A 20,323-nucleotide genomic window follows, 5' to 3' on the forward strand; every position below is an offset into this window, starting at 1 on the left:
CTTCTTGTGCAGTAGTTTTCGTCTTCATCATTAACGTAAATCAGACGAAAATTTTCTTTTGAACTATGGTTCGGTTATATTCAAACTACTGTTCCATTGTTCTACAACTAACGTCCTTTTTTTGAGCAAGGACCAATACTTTTACCAAGTTTGACTTTGAGCACTCAAATTTATATCTTACCTCATTTTACATTTTTAATTTTGATACTTATGATATTGGACTAGCTAATAATGGTAGCAATATAATGTTACCATATATAAAAAAATATCTAAATTTTGAGTGCATTTTTTCTGGCAACGCTTCCGTTTGCCACCATATGATATGAGTGCTCTTTTTATGTGTTCAGGGAAAGAAGTTTTTATCTCAACAAACATTTCATTTCTTTCTTTCTGAAGGACAAAGCGGTTCGAGAATTGAATGAGATAAGTAAGGAAGATAAACCGGGAAAATTTTAAATTCAGGAGGCAGGGCTGCAAACTTTTGTGTTCAACTTTGGATGCCAAAGTCAAAAGAACATTTTAAATTAGATATCAAGCTTATCTACGAGGCCCTATCCACAAAAATTATGATGATAAATAAGTACCAAGTTTTCCAATTTATCTCTTAAACTTCCAAGCTTACCCACTTTTTCTTCTTTCTCCAAGTACGAAGTTTCTCAGTTTATTTCGTCTCTTAAACTCCCAAGCTTACCAACTTTTTTCTTCGCTCTCTAAGTAAGAAGTTTCTCAATGGGATAATTTCAAAAACCTCCCCTGAGGTTTCTGATAATTTCACTAGCCTCCCCAAAAGTTACACAATTTCACAAACCACCCCTACGATTAAGGTTTTTATAACAAAATTAGTCCAATTAGAAAAAAAGTATTTTAAGAAGAGAGATGAAACTTTAATTCCATAAATCCCCGTTATGCATATATATAAATTGTGTTAGTAAAAAATAAAAATAATTAAAAGTTAGAAACAATTAATACATACATTTCATTATTCAAAAAGTTTATATTTAATAAATTAGACAACACAAATAAGTAACAAAACTACACTAACGATCACAAGATTCAGCAAAATAGACTAGTCATCTCTTTTAACATGGTGTTTGCTATGATTCTTATGATTTTGAACAAAAATTTTTTTAAAATTTTGCCTTTCTTTTCCCTCTTCTTCCATTAGATATATTAATTGATGTTATTTTGTAAATACAAGTCATCGTTCATTATTAATGAACTTTTCAACAGTTATTTGCATTAATTAGTTACTAATAGTTAATTAGTACTCTAATTACTTAATCGTTAGATATTAGTAAATGAAAATGAATGAAAAAGAAAGACAAAATTTGAAAATTTTTATTAATCAAAATCACAAGAATAATAGCAAATATCATGTCAAAAGAGATGACTAGTTTGTTTTGCTGAATCTTGTGATCATTAGTGTAGTTTTTTACTTATTGGTGTTGTCTAATTTATTAAATATAAACTTTTTGAATAATGAAATATATGAATTAATTGTTTCTAACTTTTAATTATTTTTATTCTTTTACTAATAAAACTTATATACATGCATAACGTGTATTCATGAAATCTAAGTTTTATCTCTTTTTTTAAAGTAGGTTTTTAATGTTATTTTTTCTAATTAGACTAATTTTATTATCAAGACCTTAAAATTTTATTATCAAAATCTTAATTTCAGGAGAGATTTGCATAATTTTATAAACTTTAGGGGAGACTAGTGAAATTGTCAAAAACCTCAGGAGAGGTTATCCCTTTCTCAATTTATCTCTTGAACTTCCAAGCTTACCAACTTTTTCTTCTCTCTCTCTCTCTTAGGAGTTGAGCTCTCTTTTTCTTTTGTTTTCTTTTTAAAAATCTCAAACCAGGCTTTAGTTTTTTTTTTTTTTTTTGTCAGCAACAATACATTTGTATAACCTACTCTATCCTAATATAGGGGGAAGGGGGAGTCTAAGGAGGCTGTGATGGGGGCTAGTGGACATACAGATCCAACTAGACTAAGGGAGTGTTCTGGCGCAACTCTTAGATTTTTTTCGCTGTAGGTGAGGTTTGAACCCTCACCTACAACCCAAGGAGGGACTTAAACCCTTCCCTGGTGGCCACTGAACCATTGGCCCAGTGGTTAAACCAGGCTTTAGTTAGGTTTCCCTCCCAGAGGAACGTCTTGTCAATATAGCTAAAGATCAGGGAAAATGGGTGGCACGAGCCGGAGAGGGACATGCATATGAATTGGATGTTTCAATGGCGTTGAATCGTGGTCATTTGGGTGCGAACAAATACTACCACTTGCTAAGAAATTTATCCAAGAAATTTAACAATTCAGGGAATCTGAAGGTCAGGACTCGGGAGAAGAGGCGGTCCAAATCGGGAGAAGAAGCGGTCCAAATCGGAAGGTTAAGTTCTTGTTTAATAATCTAATTCAACATTTATCCTTAATGGATTCAAATATTAACATATTTATATGTCTTTAATAATCAAAATTTAAAATATTTGAATTAATTAAGTGGCACTGAATTTTGTAAGCAAAATTTATTCCTAAAAATAAGTGATAAATTATTCACTTATCTCTTAATTTGATATACACTCAAATATATTAGATTTAATACTTAACAATTCAAATAAATGATAAATTATTTATTTATCACTTTAACGTGAATGTATCAAATTTAATATTTAATATTTAATAATTTCAAATTTCAAATTTTAAATTTCCTTTTTCAAAAACTTCAGTTTCAGAGAACGCACCCTAAATCTTTTTGTAATGCGGTCCTTTGTTTTACCGGGACTATGACCTCCCACTTACTTTATAATTTAAAAAAAAAAAAAAAAAACCGGCGTTATTGACTATGTTATTGCACAGTGGAATACTCACATCGAAATCACAAATGTGTTTGACGTTTTTAGGCTTCAAAGGGGCGACGACTTTCTGTTGTAGGGGGCCCCGCTCTATTAAAGTCAATCTCTTTTGTCATAAAATAAATCACTGTCACTGCCATTTTCCTAGCAATGATAAACGCTCACAAGATATGTATATTATTGAGCTGGGAATTTTTAATTTCTGAAATTTTCAGTGGAGTAATGAATTGTTAGTAGTTTTTTTTATAGCGCAAAGTATTAGTGTGGGCCATGCAAAAGCTAGAGTTGGCGAAATTATCACATGACATTTCCCATTTTCAACGGTTTTCCGTGGCCATGATAGTCATTGACCATGTGTTGCATTTGATACGGACGGATTTAGGTCCCCGTAAAATTACAAGGGATAATGCTTCCCGAAAATCAAGAGCCATAATCTCGTTAGATTGCTAATATTTGCTTTTGATTTTAACTTTTTGTGTATGTATGTTTGCGTTCTCACAGCAAACATTGCTATTATCGAAATGAAATAACAAATTTCATTCCCAAAAACCGGTTTAAGTGACGACTTTGAGAGTGTTTGAATAGGAAATTATTTGAAATAATATTTAAAATAATTATAATAGTACTTTTTATTGCATAATGTACGTAAGACAAAAGATAGTTGACAATATAAAAAAAATTTTATTGAAAAATGTATCTATAATAAAAAATAAATAGTATTTTGTAAATAAGTCTCAATCCAAACAAACCCATATCAATTAGATAACTAAAGGCTTTTTAATTCAATTATCAAATACTTCCTTTTTCCCTTATTCTAGTAGAGTTTAGGATCTCTATTTTTTTTTAAAAAAAAAAAAAAAGAGCAAAATTCATGTTAGCGTATGAGTTACATTACGCTTTTTGGAGCTGTTGCTTATTTTGAGTGATAGATTTGATTGTCTATAAGACTAAAACAGAAGATAGTTGAGGCCCCAGTCACCAAAAATTTTTTATTTTTGGTCTATGACATCAAAATTTGATGGATATAAATCGGATTTTCTCCTCGAACTTTGAATACAAAATGAAGGATGGTCCTTCAACGCTCGGAAACAATATAATTTTCAGCTCCTAAATTGTTTATTGCATCGGTTTTCTCGAAATATTTGAGCTGAATTTGAAAAATCCTCTCATTTGAGCTTCTATACAGAATTTCACGGAACTTGTAAAGCAACTTCTAAAGTGAACATATAGATTGAACAGTTCCATTCATTGTACCTCTAAAGCCACCACTGGTTAAGAATTTTGACTTCACTTTTTGAGAGGTAAAATTTGAGCAACTTTAAATACAATTCCCCACCTAACAAGAAGATTAGAGTCGTAACTCGTCTTCTAAAAATTTTAAAATAATACTATAAAAAGAAACAAAAACTTGTACTCCCTCCCTTTTTTTATAACTGACATTTAAAGTTTTGCACACCAATTAAGAAAAATTTTTCATTGTTTAAATCTATACACTACTTTCCTTTTGTACCCTCATTAATTGTCCAATTCACCCATATTTTCTCTCACTAGAGTATTAAATGGTGCTGTTTTACTAGGCCAAAAGCAATGCAAACTAACTCCCACCAATTATGAAAAGAGAGATAAAATGGTAAATTTGTGAAAAAATAATTAATGCTACATGGGGATAATAAAACGACAGATAAAAGTACTTAAGAGCAAATTTCTTAAACGTCAGTTATAAAAAAAGGGAGGGAGTATTATTAAAGTGGCATCAAAAAATGGGAAAAGATCTCCCCCAGGGAAACATATTTCTCCTGCTGCCCCGTATGTGCGTGAGTCGACTACTAACATTGAATTTAAGGGCAGCAGATAATAAATGATAGTACTCCCTTCGTCCCACTTTGATAGTCCTGTTTTTTTTTTTTCACACAGTTTAAGAAAAAGTAATTAATTTTGTTGGAAAAGTAAATTTAGATTGCTATTTTCCTAAAATACCCTCACATTAAATATGGTACAACTTTATGGGAACTTGAATTGATGGTAAAAAAAGAATCAACTCTCATTAAATGGGGTAGGTTTATAGTAACAACTACTTACGTTGAATAAGGGTAATTTAGGAAAATTAAAATACAACTACATTCTTCAATTGGAAAGTGGAATATAATTTGGAACAGACGAAAAAGGAAAACAGGACTATGAAAATGGGACGGAGGGAGTATATAATATATTTTTTTTCTTTCCGAGGAAAGCAGTTGCTTCTATTACTACTACCAGAAGAACTTAATTAGTGTACTATAATATACTAGCACTGTACTAACATAAAAGAATGGGAAAATGATTGTGTCAGACCAGGTTTCAGTTTCCTAGAACAAGTACTACTAATATAGCATCACGTACAACATTCTAGTAGTACCTTACCGTTATAGCAGGTGTACCCTCCCAGCCTGACAAATTAAAAGGAGAAAGGGTTGGTGGGGCAATTAATTATCTTGCACAAATAATGGTTGCCATGTTGACAAGCTGATGGTATCCTTTTTCTGGCCTTTGGGACCCACAAAGGCAGCCCAATTTGGACGGCGAGTGCGTGAGGAAGGTTGGCACCCCGATGCATCATGCAGGTGCACCCGGCTAGAAGCGTGAGGTAGCCGGGGAGAAACAATTGGAAAGTAATTGGCACATTTGATCCTTGAACTTTACTCTTAGTTTCGATTTTGTCCCTGATACTTGAAGACTAATTTGTAAATTCCCAAAATCCCCATATATGTATGGTTCGAAAGCTATTTATTTAGTCATTATAGCCAAAAAACTAAAAGTTACTTCTCAATAAATAGTGTGTTTTATGTGAAGATGCGTCAAAGTCAATTATTGTGAGCCGCACGGGATTACGAGTTCGCATGGATTGGAATTTCTCATCCTCCTTCATTTATCTTTGAAAATCTTCCTTCTGACCTATAGCATTTTATCAACGAAAGGCTAAAAGCTATATTTTGGTTGAAATTCTCGGTCATTTTTATTTGAAAATTTTTGGAAAGTACATTTATGAGTTGTGGAATGTACAATTTAATTATTAATGTTTCGATTGTTTCATCCAAATCAATGATAATAGAAGACGTATAAGCACATGATTTTTTTTTTTTTTTTTGTTAACGCCGGCTTAGTGATCTAGTAGTAGCATTTTTTGCTCTTAAATGCCGAGGAACAATAGCTTTAAACATGCTACGCACTTCCTTTACAAATACTAAAGAAGAGAAATGAACCGTCAAGAGGTAAAAGTGGAACCAAGCTTCAGGACCAAATTTGGAAAATCTCATTTAGTTAAGCTCCTCGAATAGATTCTAATAATAACCAAAAATACATATATCTATAAAGTAAATTTTATTTATATTGACGGCGTATACACTATCAAAATTGGATATACGTTACATATGCAAAATTTAAATTCGAATTATGTGTCATAAATTTAATGATAAAAAGTGTATATACTGTCAGCGTATAGAAAATTAATCAATATTTATATTATGTAGGTAAAAAAATTTTGCCGAATTAATATTGAGAGAGAGAGAGATAAAATGTGCATGCCTATAAGTGAGAGAGACCGAGGGAGAAACAAAGGGGCCACTTGAGGGGTTGGGGTTGTAAGCAAGATTGAGACTTTTGGAGCTGGTTGCATCTCTATTCTCTTCGTGCCCTTGAGGAGGTTTGTTTAGGCAGAGCAGGTATAAAAACGCACCCCCTCTTGGCCTCATCTCACTTCAAAGAGATCAGAACCCCTTTTAAACCGTAGCCTTGTTGCGGGTTGTGGCAGGATTGTGTGTTCTGCCGCCTGTCCCTCCCCTCATCTCACCTCCCCCACGCCCAATCCCCAACCCTCTAGTATTAGTGATGTACTAGGACTACTTTCCTAGGGGATTGTAATAACTCATTCAATGAATCTTTGATATAAACTCTTCTATCTCCTCTTCATTCAAGTTCTCTCCATCCCTTCTGCTGGGAAACTCTTTTAACTCTTTTTGTGTCTTTACCAAGTAGTTCGCGTATATATATATATACGGGGATAGCTCTAGCGGCGGTGAGGAGGCGAGGCAGCGACACCAGTCATGGGTGGCGACAAGGCTATCAGTCTTGAAGAGATCAAGAATGAGACCGTCGATTTGGTAAAACTCTCTTCCTTCTTTCTCCCTTCTCCATCGTTTGACTTTGGTGAATTTTTGCTTTCATATCCATTCTCAATTGGATAACAGAAAAAACAGGGATCCATCAAGTGCCCTTTTCATCCCTTAAACCTTAATTCCCAATCACCTACTACCTGCTATACCGATGATCTGCTTCACTTTTAGTATTCCTGATAGTCTCTCTCTCTCTCTCTCTCTTAAAAAAAGAAAGAAATTCTTTTCCATTCTTTTAGCTGTTTTTAACTTCAGTAAATCTGTTTTTGTGCGTGAAACGAGAAATCCTAAGATGCTTTGCTTGTAGATACATAAACCTTTCCAGTTTTCGTTCTCCTCATGGTCAAACATGAACTAATTTCACCAGCAGTTTTCAGAACCAAATTCGATTTTGGGCCACTCCAGTTTCACTGGCCTAACCTTTTTCTATCCTCTGTGTTGCCCTGCCCCTTTTCACTGCTTTTATTGTTAGCTTCGTTTCGGCGCAAATTGCTCGGCAGATTCTCTTTTGTTCCCACCACGCACGCACGCACTCATGCAAACCTAAATACTCACTCCTAATTATCATTATTTGTTTATTCTTAAAGTAAACAAATAAAATTATTAAGTATTCTGAATATTTTCAATTACGTAATAATTGTCAAACTTGATTATTCTCAATCCATGATTCCATCTCTCAGCAAAAAAAAAAATTTTTCCTGAGATTTTCCTTTTCGGATGCTTTCAATTACTAGTATTATAGTAGCGTACAAGAAAATTTTGACTAGTCATGGAAAGTAAATTTTGATACGTACATAGATGTGCGAGAATGGTGCGCGGGGCCAATAGTAGAAAAAAGAAAAAAAGACGAAGACTTAGCGTTATAGCCATAGCCATAGGTGCAACTACGGGAAAATAATTACTCCTATGATTTTGATATGAGAAGAGTTTTCCATTTTGGATCGGACTATATATGGTCTGGTCAATTTGCATTTTATTTTAATTGTACCACTGATAATCATATCCTGTTAAATTTGCTACGATTACGAAGCCATGTTCACCTGATGTGATTGGAAGTTTTGGTCAATAGTTTATCAGTCTAACAAACCAGCCCATTTTATGTCATATACGCTGGCTTGTGTACTTTGATTAGTCCCTAGCTAAATAAATAGGTAACTAAACCATGTTGTTCTGGATAACTGCTTTATTTTGTCATTCCTTATCTTTTTGTCCAGCAATTAGAAATTTGTCTTTCAACTTAATCCCAAAATTACCATCATTAAGCGATGAGCAATACTTGTAGCGGATATCTGTATCTTTTATCTTGTTTTAAATTATGTGTTTGGATTGGAGATTTATCTAAAATAATATTTTTGAAAAATGCGGTGATACTGCCTTTTTGTGATGCGATATACCTTAAATGAAAAGGATACTGAAAAAATAAAAAGATTGTTGAAAAATGTGTTTGTGATATAATCAAAAACTATTTTACAAATAAAGCTCAATCCAAACACACTTGACCCACTCTGTACAAGATCTAAGCACAAAAACATAAAAATTAATTCCGGTAAAAATTAAAACGTATATAGGACTTTTTCACATATGTAATTTGTCCCTAATGGCGAAAGTAAGGCTTAATTACCAATTAAAACTTGCAGTACGTTTTCTTTTTTATTACGACTGTTGGTTGTGTCAGATTTGTGTTTTTTTAGGTTGGAACTTTTCCATGTACCTTTCCGTGGTACCATTACACTTGCTCTGGATTGATGGTTCGTTTTGGAATTTACCTCGGCCTGCCCGGCCTAACGGTTTTCTGACTGGTCCGCAATTTCGGTTATTTCCTTTGTTACCCCCCCTTTTTTTTTTGACGATTCAGGCTGGCACCCGCCCCTGGATTAGTTAATTATGGAAATATTTTTAATGAAAATAATAGTAAATCTTACCCGTTGGTTTTCCCGATATTTCAAGGATGCCGTCTTTTCTTCGTGGTTGGGGCCTGTGGGGGGGGGGACCGGGGGAGCAATACTGCCTAATAGGTCAGGAAGAGCGTGACGCGACCCATATCTTCGTTACTTTTGCTTTTTGGCGCGTGATGGACACGTGAAAGGTGGCTTACAAAGGCTGGGCTAGTCAATTGGTGTGATTGGTGGGGATGGCCCTGGGCCGTTCTTTTGGGATTGGGAACTTGTTTGTGGGGTCCATTGCCCAAGTCGAAAGTCAACTTAGATGACTCACACATCCGTATGAAACTGTACTTTTGGTGTCCTAGTACAGTAGTAGGAGTATTATTCATGTGACTAACAGCCTAACAGGTATCCGAGTGCGTGACTGAGAAAGTGTTGTGAAGCTGCACCATTAATAATCAAAAAGTAAAGCTACCCAATAATTATCCTAATGATTAGTTGATAATTGTTTAAATTAAATTAAAAATTTAAATTGATTGATAGAAATGTTTAAGAAATATCAGTCCACTTGGAATTTTTTTTTTATTTTCCTTTTTTTCCCCCTCACAAACGGAGGATGCCCTTTTAGAGTTGAACAAGCCCTTTCATTTAAGTTGTAGGGAGCATTTTAACTTAAATTTGTTAATTGTACATTATTTTCATATTCATAACGTGATGGCTCATTTTTATTTCTTGTCTCCATCTGACTTTGGTATCAGATCTGGATAGTGCAAAAGCTATACTCAAATAGATGTTTAAAGCTAAGCAAAGATCAGAATTGTAGTCAATGTATTTGAATATCAATCAGCTTTGTGAAGAGTGGTGGCTTCTAGTTTAGTTTCAAGTTGTGTTAGTGGAACTTCTATGTGACACGGTGCCTAGCAATAAGCATTGGATTTTGTTACTCGGATTCAGAAGTACTCATTTTGCTGATGGACTTTAATCAGTGCATTAAAATGATCCCTGAGACAATAAGCTGAATGATTTGATTTTTTTTCTTGCTTTCTGCCGTCTAATTACAGGAAAAAATACCCATCGAGGAAGTGTTTGAGCAGTTAAAATGTACCAGGGAAGGTTTATCTTCAGAGGAAGGAGCCAACAGATTGCAAATCTTTGGCCCCAACAAATTGGAAGAGAAAAAGGTATGTTTTATTCTTATTAATTTTATTTATTAATGGCTTCATAATTACTCTAGTTTCTAGTTTGCAAGTATCTGAATGTCATTGTACTTTGTATAATTTCTTCAACCTGTTCGCAGGAAAGCAAGATACTCAAGTTCCTTGGTTTTATGTGGAATCCACTTTCGTGGGTCATGGAAGCTGCTGCTATCATGGCTATTGCACTGGCAAACGGAGGTGGTAAGGACCCTGATTGGCAGGATTTTGTTGGTATTGTGTGCTTGCTCGTTATCAACTCCACTATCAGTTTCATTGAAGAGAACAATGCTGGAAATGCTGCTGCAGCTCTTATGGCTGGTCTTGCTCCAAAAACTAAGGTACCAAATTCACACGCCTTTACATCTAACTATCATCTTGGAATTCACCTTTCACCAATCACTTTTTTAAAACTGGCCAGACTCACATATGCCAATAAACAAATAAAACTAAACAATTACGTACATTAGCTTCTTATGTCTTATTCCGGCTGGTAAAAATAGGTGCTTAGAGATGGCCGATGGAGTGAACAGGACGCAGCTATTCTGGTTCCTGGAGATATTATAAGCATAAAATTGGGGGATATCATCCCTGCTGATGCTCGTCTTCTCGAAGGTGATCCCTTGAAGGTGGATCAATCTGCCCTTACTGGAGAGTCCCTTCCTGTTACAAGGAATCCAGGTGAAGAAGTTTTCTCTGGTTCAACATGCAAACAAGGGGAGATTGAAGCTGTAGTTATTGCTACTGGTGTCCACACTTTCTTTGGCAAGGCAGCACATCTTGTGGACAGCACCAACCAAGTTGGGCATTTCCAGAAAGTGCTAACCGCCATTGGAAACTTCTGCATCTGCTCCATTGCCGTGGGAATGTTGATTGAGTTAATCGTCATGTACCCCATTCAACACAGAAAATATAGAGACGGAATTGACAATCTCCTTGTTCTCTTAATCGGAGGCATTCCCATTGCTATGCCCACTGTCTTGTCTGTTACAATGGCTATTGGGTCACACAGGCTATCTCAACAGGGTGCAATTACAAAAAGAATGACTGCCATTGAGGAAATGGCTGGCATGGATGTCCTCTGCAGTGACAAGACAGGAACTTTGACTCTTAACAAGCTTACTGTTGACACAAACTTAATCGAGGCATTTGCAAAGGGAGTAGACAAAGAGCATGTTCTACTTTTGGCTGCAAGGGCTTCTAGAGTAGAAAATCAGGATGCAATTGATGCTGCCATTGTAGGGACGCTTGCTGATCCAAAGGAGGTATCACTGTCATTTTGAACCCTTCCAAATCTTTCTTTGATATAATTTTGGACAATTAAAACCTCTGACTTTGCTGTTCTTCCTATATTTGGTTTAATAAAGATCATGCTGTTATTTCCATTATGCTCTGTAGGCACGAGCTGGTATCAGAGAAGTCCATTTCTTGCCCTTTAACCCTGTGGACAAGAGAACTGCTTTGACTTATATTGATGCCGAGGGCAACTGGCATAGAGCTAGCAAGGGAGCCCCAGAGCAGGTGTTAATATAGATCCATTTATTCAGCTCCCTTCTCCACAAACAAATAGCTCAAAGTTCAAAGACAATCACTAAAATCATGTTTTATTATGTGTTACCAGATTCTAACTCTCTGCAATGCCAGTGAAGACTTTAAAAGGAAGGTTCATGCTATCATAGATAAGTTTGCGGAACGTGGGTTGCGATCATTAGCTGTTGCAAGACAGGTTTTCTGATCCCAAAATTTATGGTTGATGCATTTGGATACTACTAGTTTTTCATATATAGATACATGTAGATACTAATATGTCTCATCAGTTTACCTTTACACTAATATGTCCCATCTGTCAACGTATATGCTATAAATACTACTACTTTCTCACAGCTAGATACTTTATGTTTTACCATTTATCATGTCATTTATATACTGGATGGTAACTCTCTGTAATATCATATTCACAGGAAGTGCCTGCAAAATCAAAGGACAGTCCTGGTGGTCCATGGCAATTTGTTGGTTTGCTATCCCTCTTTGATCCTCCAAGACATGATAGTGCCGAGACAATCCGCAGGGCCCTTAATCTTGGTGTAAATGTAAAGATGATTACAGGTGATTGATTGCTTATTCATCTTCCCTTCAAAGCATGTTCTGCATGTTATTGATGTTCATTCTTCTCACTATTAATTTATTCAAATTGTTTGATATCTAGGTGATCAACTTGCTATTGGCAAGGAGACTGGACGCAGACTTGGAATGGGAACAAACATGTATCCTTCTGCTTCTCTACTCGGTCAACACAAAGATGAGTCCATTGCTGGCCTTCCTGTCGAAGAGTTGATCGAAAAGGCTGATGGATTTGCTGGAGTATTTCCGGGTAAGATGTGTTGCTCATGGCTATTTACACTTCCTGAAGACTAATATCAGGGACTTTCAAGGCTTAAGGTTATATGGTTTCCATGCAGAGCACAAATATGAAATAGTGAAGAAGTTGCAGGAGAGGAAGCATATTGTTGGGATGACTGGAGATGGAGTAAATGATGCCCCTGCATTGAAGAAGGCAGACATTGGAATTGCAGTTGCAGATGCTACTGATGCTGCAAGAAGTGCTTCTGATATTGTGCTTACTGAACCTGGTCTAAGTGTTATCATAAGTGCTGTTTTGACTAGTAGAGCTATTTTCCAGAGAATGAAGAATTACACGGTTAGTTTCTTCTCCTATCTATTAGTGTATCAGACTTTTTGTATGATGGCCTTCTAAATTATCTATATTTTCTTTTTTCTTTTACAGATATATGCAGTCTCCATTACTATTCGTATTGTGGTAAGTTCATTAAAGCATTTGCATAACAATTAAACAGCAGAGAACCTTACACTGAATTACTTGCTTTTTCTGACACCCCATCTCTATTGCAGTTTGGCTTCATGCTTATTGCTTTGATATGGAAGTTTGATTTCTCTCCCTTTATGGTTTTGATTATTGCTATCTTGAATGACGGTAAGTTTTTTGGTACAAATCCAATAATCAAATTTTTGTATGGGTGTCCAAGTTGTCTGGTGTAATGGATATGCTGCTTCAATCAGGAACAATTATGACAATCTCAAAGGACAGAGTGAAGCCATCACCTCTCCCTGATAGCTGGAAACTAAAAGAGATTTTTGCCACTGGCGTTGTGCTTGGAGGCTACCTGGCAGTGATGACTGTTGTTTTCTTTTGGGCAATGCATAAAACTGACTTTTTCCACGTAAGAATGAAGCTCTTCTGTTTGATGTTTATTTCTTTTTCTGTGTTTACTACTCCATAAATATTGCTTGTTTAAATCATTTTTCTGCTTTTTTCTTGATGATTCAGGACAAATTTGGGGTCAAAAATATAAGGAACAATGAGGATGAAATGATGGCTGCTCTATACCTACAAGTCAGTATTGTTAGCCAGGCTCTGATTTTTGTCACTCGGTCGCGCAGTTGGTCTTATGTTGAACGCCCTGGGCTGTTGTTGTTAACTGCTTTTGTCATTGCTCAGCTGGTAAGTGTTGGTGCCTTCGCATTTCTACCTTCAGAGAGTTAAGTTGTCCATTTGGGGGAAAAACTTCTATTCTGTTGTAGAAAGAGCTCTACATCTTCCTTTCTCCTCATTGTAGAGTCTCCATTTATTTTGTTGAATGACCAAGGAAAAAGGAAATAAACAGAAGCAAAAGAGTTGATGTACTATCCTCCCTAAGAACTGACTTTTCAGGATTAGAAACAGCGTTTAACTACTAATGATACTAGATTAAATAACCATCTTTTTTCCATGTTCTCCATGATATTATCCACACAACTTGGATGTCTCCATGATGAGAGTTGAATGTATCACATGAATAGAGAAAGAAGTTGGATAGCCTTCCTACCTATCATACATGACATTATACTACTCTTCTTGGATGTTGAATTCCTTTACCTGTGATTACTAATTTATTAAGGTGCTACTTCTGATTTGTTACTGACTGTTTAAGATGCATAATATGTTTTGGTGTTTCAGGTTGCAACGTTGATTGCTGTTTATGCTAACTGGAGTTTCGCTAGAATTAAAGGATGCGGTTGGGGATGGGCTGGTGTAATCTGGCTTTACAGTGTAGTGTTTTATGTGCCACTTGACTTCCTTAAGTTCTTCATTCGTTATGTATTAAGTGGAAAGGCTTGGCTAAACTTGATCGACAACAAGGTATAGCGGATTTCTCCTCGAACTGCCTTGAATTTAATTTTTTATCCCTTCCCCATGCTCGTGTTCCTCTCTCTTCAACTCATCTTGTGCTGCCTTGGAAACAGATCGCTTTCACAACCAAGAAGGATTATGGCAAAGAGGAGAGGGAAGCTCAATGGGCTGTTGCTCAGAGGACTTTGCATGGACTTCAACCACCTGCTGCCTCTGGCATCTTGGACGAAAAGAGCAGCTACAGAGAACTTTCTGAAATTGCTGAACAAGCCAAAAGGAGAGCTGAAATGGCCAGGTAATTAAGACGTTGCTTAGCCGTGTGTCAAATTTTCACCTTACGCATGTGCATTTTGTGCCTGGGAACTCTGTAATAAACATTTTCTACGTCGATTGGCATAGGCTTCGGGAGCTGCATACACTCAAGGGTCATGTTGAGTCAGTGGTGAAGCTCAAAGGCTTGGACATTGAAACTATTCAGCAGCATTATACCGTCTGAAGAAGTTAATGAACCCTGAGCGTGAGGGGCCTGCTGGAAAAAGAAGTGTCGATCAGAGAAAGCAGAGAAGGCCATATTAGTTAGATAAAAGTCTGTCTTGAGAAAGGGCAATATATGTGCCACACAGCTCCCTTTCTGTCTACTTCAGTTTTTTTTTTTTAATGGTTTTAGGGGTACCCAAGTAAAAAAGGGCCTCCTAGTTATATCTTCTGTAACACGTCTTCAACTTGAATTTCCCTCTCACTTTTGCTTCCTTCTATCATCCTGGTGGGTTTTACAGTCTCTGGATGTCACTTTTGAATAATGTAACTAACAGAAAACCTTCCAATTTTCAACTCAAGAGATGCTCTCAATCAAATGTTTGCAGTGGACGTTCGTTCCCTGAAAATTCTAATTGAGCCAGGATGCTTCAAATTCTCGTTCGTCCAGCGAATTTTCACTGAATTTGGATTTTACAGTGCCAATATACCGACTACTCTCTACTCACAGCATCCACCGGGCTCTCTTTTTGACAGAAACTGCGTCCAAAACAGAGCTACTATTGCGAATTGAAATTTATGTGAGTTCGGGCTGAATAATGGCCCAATCACTTTCTTGTTATTTGTCTTCCGTATGCTCAAAGCATGAAAGCGTGGACCCTTATGCAACAATATCGATAATTGTTTTCGTTGGAAGTCAATAAACTTTTTACTGCATCAATTAATCTTTGTCAGAATCTCCCAGGGGCAATTGAAAATTTTTATTGGAGTAAACATTACCTGATGTAATCATTGTTCTTGTATGAGAAAAAGAAAAGGGACATAATCGGTTGATGTTAATTGACTTACTGTCCATTCAGGATTCAAAGAGCCCAGTCGTCTGATTGACAGACGCACAAAATACTTTTTATCTGAAGATGCTCTTAGGGCTGCTTTTGTTTGAAGAGGAAAGTTTCAAATCTTGACTATTGATTCCAAAAAACAAGAAAATCTTCCCTAGCCAAGGAAGTTGGCTCTGGGAATTAATTCCAAGTGGTACTTGTAATTTAATTAGAATGTGATCTGCAAAACTATCTATATATACATGATTTGCCATGTTTGGTATAAAGGCCACAGATTTGCAGTCTAATTTCCTCAGAAGCATAGACGTGCCGCCGCCTAGTACTCATCCATATCCTCGTCCCTTGATGAAAGAAACCTTCTGATGACTGCGGAAACAGCGCCCAAAATAAAAAACAAGAGAAAGAGATCAAATCCCCCGCCAACGCCAATTGCAACACTTGGACCTGGAGCAAAGAATGAGAATGGCGTCCAGCCCCAACCACCATAAAATGGAACTCCGAACCCATATCCATATCCTCCGATGAGGGGAGGAGCAACCGGTGGGTTTACATAAATATTGGTCCTGCAACCAAGAAGCATGTTAACTTATTCAGCGAAGCATTATCGAGGCTGGGTTCCTCGTAATAGCTGAAACAACTGGTGGATTCCTCATAAAAATATATCACTAAAAGCAAGATGTAGACGATGCTTTGTATATGGTAAGATATAGACGATGAAAAGAGAAAAATGAGATCTGAAGCCATTCAGCTGACACAAAAATTAATAATTTGACTGAGGTTTGGTATACGTCACGGATGATACTTTCATTGATTGATACAAAAGTATTCCCTTGGGAGGAAAAGGCGGGCGAGGCTGGAAAAAAGGGCAGAAAACAAGACGGGAGGAGAACTGAAAAGACCAGAGGAGAAAAACAAACGGGGACTGAAAGCAACCGATCGATTGCAGGATTTGGAGGAAAAGAGAACAAATCTAAAAGATAGAGCAATATTGATTAGTTTCTACCAAACAGATAAATACCGATCCACGGTCCACAATTCGTGCAAAATACTCAAAGCCAATTACTACTATAAAGTTTGTACTGCACCAAGGTGATGAGACGTACACAAAAATCAAAAAGTTTCACCTATCATGAACTCACCGGCCGCCACTCTCTGTTAAGTTGCCATATTCTACTATTAGTATTACAAAGCTTTCAAGTTCCAATCCTATTTAATATTTGGAATCCTTTCATTTTCATCCCATCCAAGTCAAGGATTAGACAAATGACAGTACAAAAAAACAGCAAAGATGCATGCTTTCATCATCTGTAAATAAACGTTTCCTGATCTCTCCTTGTGTATAAAACAAACAAACGTTGTTGGATGCTCATGAAAATAGTGTCAACTAATGAAGCTTGCTATAATCACCAGATCTACGCAGCAGCGACTACTAACTACTTGCACGTAACGTATTGAATTGAATGCCAAGACGCGAGAACTATGCTGTCAACGTATGGATTTTCCTTCAGCAATTCTGAATTTAAAGATATGCAAAATTGTCTAAGAAGTATAGGAATATTAGATGGATTCGAAGCATGCTGACAACATCTAGGGACGTCTTAAGAGCATACTCGAGGCGGTTGGCTATAATTAAAAGAACAGGTTAAATCAGAGCAGTTGTTAAAACATGTAGTATTATTTGCTACAACTGAGAAAGACTGCAACGTGGTTTAACCTTTTTAGTCCGGGTATTGTTACAAATGCAAGTTAGAAGAAGAGACGTAAATTAGCAATTTAGGGTTCTCAACAGCTATAGACAAACAATAAGTTGAAAACCAAAAAGATGTAAAGTTTTCTAGAGTTTTATCAGCCGATCTAATTGCTTAATTCGTACATACAAGATTAGAAAAAGGCCTGGTAAATCTGAGAATTCTTTAGATTGCACGATTCTCTCGCCCTCCCCCAAATCTCCAAAACAATTTGGTGGTATTCCCTTTTACGTCTACATTGGCCCAATTAAGCAATTAAAAATTTAGAACGATTACTTTTTACAAGAGTATTGGAACTACTTCAAGTTTAATAATGATTGCCAATTTAACAAGAACAAGTTTTAATTAATATTACCAAACTCAGATACATAGCAACATAATAATGATTTTCATTGTTGAATTGGTGGATGTAGACTATAAAATTGAAAGCATAAACAACACGCACTTCTACCATTTGGTATTATTATATTCTGCGCAATATCCCAAAAATGCACCCCAAATCTAGAGTCGTGATTCCGATGTTGATTGTGACACCAATAAAGAAAATCAAAAGAAGGCAGATCAAAAATCTCTCCGACTCCAAGTTGCGCTTCCTTTTTGTACCAAAATTTCAATTCAAATGCTTTACACTTCAGTTTTTTTTTTTCCCCTCTGGGTTAAAACTTACCAAATCCTAATTGCTCACACTTTTAAATGAATTTAAACGGAGCAGGAGAAGACAATTATGTGCCGCCTTACCATCCTTTTTTTTTTTTTTTTTTGCCATTAAGGAAGGGTGGGATTTAGGAGTCGAGAAGGGGAAGGAGAATTTAAACTCAAGACTTCTAATTCCTAGAATCTCCTACCATTTGACGTGCTTAATTATCTATATTAAAGTGTCGCGTGCTTAGCGATGCCCCCTCCACTTTACTGCTTATCTGGCGACTGCTGCAGAGTGTAGACATCGCGATTGCATAAGCAGGTCAATTTTATGGTACAAATTCCATAGATTAACAACTGACATTTCCAAAATTTTCCATGAACTTTAGTTCTGTCCACATTGCAATTGCAGTTATCCAGTAAAGAGCCTACAATGTACTTACTACTTATAATCATGCAAGGCTTCACAGTTTCGAGTAAATTACCTTGAATTATTGATTCTTGGAGAAGAAGGACGCGGAGCTGCTGATTTAAAAGCCTGTCCCCCGACTCGCCCACCAGACTTAGCCGCTGATGCAGGATCAACTGCCCCCAGTGCCAGCACCCCAGCTGCCAATGTCACAACTGCTAATTTCCCCAGCTGGTTCTCAATTTTCTTGCTGCGCCCCAAAAAAAAAAAAAGCAAAAATTCATTGCAAATTAAACTTTGTGAATTCTTCAAAAATAAAAGAAGGGAGAGATTCAAAGAAATGGTACGATTTTTCATTATCTTAAACCTGGGGGAATCTTTGTTGAGGTCATGATCTGGGCTCTGTCTGCATGAGATGGTGAGTGCACTTATTGTAGTAAAACAAGTTTTTCTTGCGGGTTTGAAAGTTGAAGTGAGAGGGTGGTTGGCTAGGAAGCTACTTTTGAACGGAGCAACCCACATAATGATGATCGAATCGGAAATGGGATGGAAAGGAAGTCGAATCAAGAAAGTATTCCGGGTGGAGGGAGAAGTGCAGCAATATCGTCTGCTCCAATTGGCAGGCCGGCTGTTGGATGGATAATTTTCGTGCCTTGTTGATCAACTTCAGAGGTTGAAGTTCAATTATTGGATGATTCCGGGAGCCCCACGTGGTGGTATGCTAGTGGGTGAAATGGAAGTTTCAAGAATATCTTAGATAGTCTGTGGTGGAGCCTCAAAATTTATTTAGTTTTTACATCCTATAATTCATATGCTCATTGAATTCGTAAATTGTAATAATTAGGCGACACTTGTGCAAGATATGCTCATGGTTTTCTAGTTTAAATGGTGGAGTTAATGGCCAAAAATGACACTAAATTATTTAGAATTTCCTATTTTGGTTTAAGTAAAATAGTCATTTAACTATTAAAAAAATATATTTTTAGTTGCTCAATTATTAAAATTTTTTACCTTTTAAGTCTCTCAACTAATGAGAACATATATGTTTGAGTCACAAATTGTATGTTTTAAGTGGCTTGATGACTATTTTGATAGATAAAAAGTTTAATGTCCAAAATAGGAAATTTCAAATGGTTTAGTGATGATATGTGACATTTACTCTTAAATGGTGTGGAATTTTGGGAAGAGGTTATTTCAAACATGCACCTAGTATGATGGCTTTCACATAGTCATGCATCACAAAATTGAAAATTGCTCAAAATATCAAGTTAGTAACAACATATTCAAACTTTATTTATCTCTTGTAAATCGATGTACCGCATTCAAATATCAAATGCAACAACTACAACCAACAATGAATATTTTCTCATACATTAAGACCGATACCATTAAACTTGGAATTTGTATGCTTACATTTAATTAGTCCCTTCATCATGTATTTTGGAACATAAAAGGGATGTTTTTAGAGACAATTTATAAAACTCTAACTCTAACACGCACGCACACATATATATTTAAATATAAACGTATTTATCATGAGATGAGAAAGGAATTTCACTGTTTCAAAATTAATTTTCTTTTTCAAATCATCCTTTAATTTCATTTTTTTGGAACTATTTTATAGAAACATGTGTTAAAATGTGTCTTCAAATCAACATCCTAAAAATGTCACGTCCATACACGCAAACTCACCGACTAGAATCTTTCCTTTTCCTTTCTAGTTGAATCTTTTCTCGGAATAATGGGTTAATTCCACTTTGTCCCCCCAAACTTTGGACGATTACCCACTTAAGTCCCTAAACTTCAAAATGGGACACTTAAGTCCCTAAACTTATAAATATTTCCCACTTAAGGAAAGTTGTTAACAAATCCTGAATGCCGTTGGTGGTCGAAGTGTCCCATTTTATGAGGGTTTAGGGATTAAAGTGTCCCATTTTATAAG

At 36.2% G+C, this 20,323-nt stretch overlaps 2 protein-coding genes across 2 annotated transcripts; one reads left to right on the top strand and one right to left on the bottom strand.

Annotated features, from left to right (window-relative positions):
• The first annotated feature begins 6,587 nt into the window (after nt 1-6,587).
• On the top strand, nt 6,588-15,153 carry LOC113697285 (plasma membrane ATPase 4). Its single transcript, XM_027216838.2, has 16 exons — nt 6,588-6,992; nt 9,949-10,068; nt 10,185-10,421; nt 10,584-11,345; nt 11,479-11,601; nt 11,702-11,806; nt 12,042-12,186; nt 12,287-12,451; nt 12,540-12,778; nt 12,866-12,898; nt 12,991-13,072; nt 13,159-13,319; nt 13,427-13,600; nt 14,096-14,278; nt 14,383-14,564; nt 14,669-15,153. The coding sequence occupies exons 1-16, from the start codon at nt 6,936-6,938 to the stop codon at nt 14,763-14,765; spliced, it is 2,865 nt and encodes a 954-aa protein (XP_027072639.1). The 5' UTR covers nt 6,588-6,935; the 3' UTR covers nt 14,766-15,153.
• Nucleotides 15,154-15,695: 542 nt separating this feature from the next.
• Nucleotides 15,696-19,238, bottom strand: LOC113697571 (uncharacterized). The gene is made up of 3 exons (XM_027217249.2): nt 18,749-19,238; nt 18,458-18,631; nt 15,696-16,148 (listed from the first exon to the last, which is right to left on the bottom strand). The coding sequence occupies exons 1-3, from the start codon at nt 18,901-18,903 to the stop codon at nt 15,902-15,904; spliced, it is 576 nt and encodes a 191-aa protein (XP_027073050.1). The 5' UTR covers nt 18,904-19,238; the 3' UTR covers nt 15,696-15,901.
• Nucleotides 19,239-20,323: the final 1,085 nt, after the last annotated feature.

Source organism: Coffea arabica, chromosome 6e (assembly GCF_036785885.1).
Source record: "Coffea arabica cultivar ET-39 chromosome 6e, Coffea Arabica ET-39 HiFi, whole genome shotgun sequence".
Taxonomy (NCBI): Eukaryota; Viridiplantae; Streptophyta; class Magnoliopsida; order Gentianales; family Rubiaceae; genus Coffea; species Coffea arabica.

Bases quoted from the DNA above. Each gene is read 5' to 3' on its own strand.
- LOC113697285 (XM_027216838.2), top strand. From the start codon at position 6,936: ATGGGTGGCGACAAGGCTATCAGTCTTGAAGAGATCAAGAATGAGACC. The intron at 10,422-10,583 runs GTACCAAATTCA...TGGTAAAAATAG, and splicing joins GTCTTGCTCCAAAAACTAAG to GTGCTTAGAGATGGCCGATG. The intron at 12,779-12,865 runs GTTAGTTTCTTC...TTTCTTTTACAG, and splicing joins AGAGAATGAAGAATTACACG to ATATATGCAGTCTCCATTAC.
- LOC113697571 (XM_027217249.2), bottom strand. From the start codon at position 18,903: ATGTGGGTTGCTCCGTTCAAAAGTAGCTTCCTAGCCAACCACCCTCTC. The intron at 18,632-18,748 runs GTTTAAGATAAT...TTTGGGGCGCAG, and splicing joins CTCAACAAAGATTCCCCCAG to CAAGAAAATTGAGAACCAGC. The intron at 16,149-18,457 runs GTAATTTACTCG...TCTTGGTTGCAG, and splicing joins CCAAGAATCAATAATTCAAG to GACCAATATTTATGTAAACC.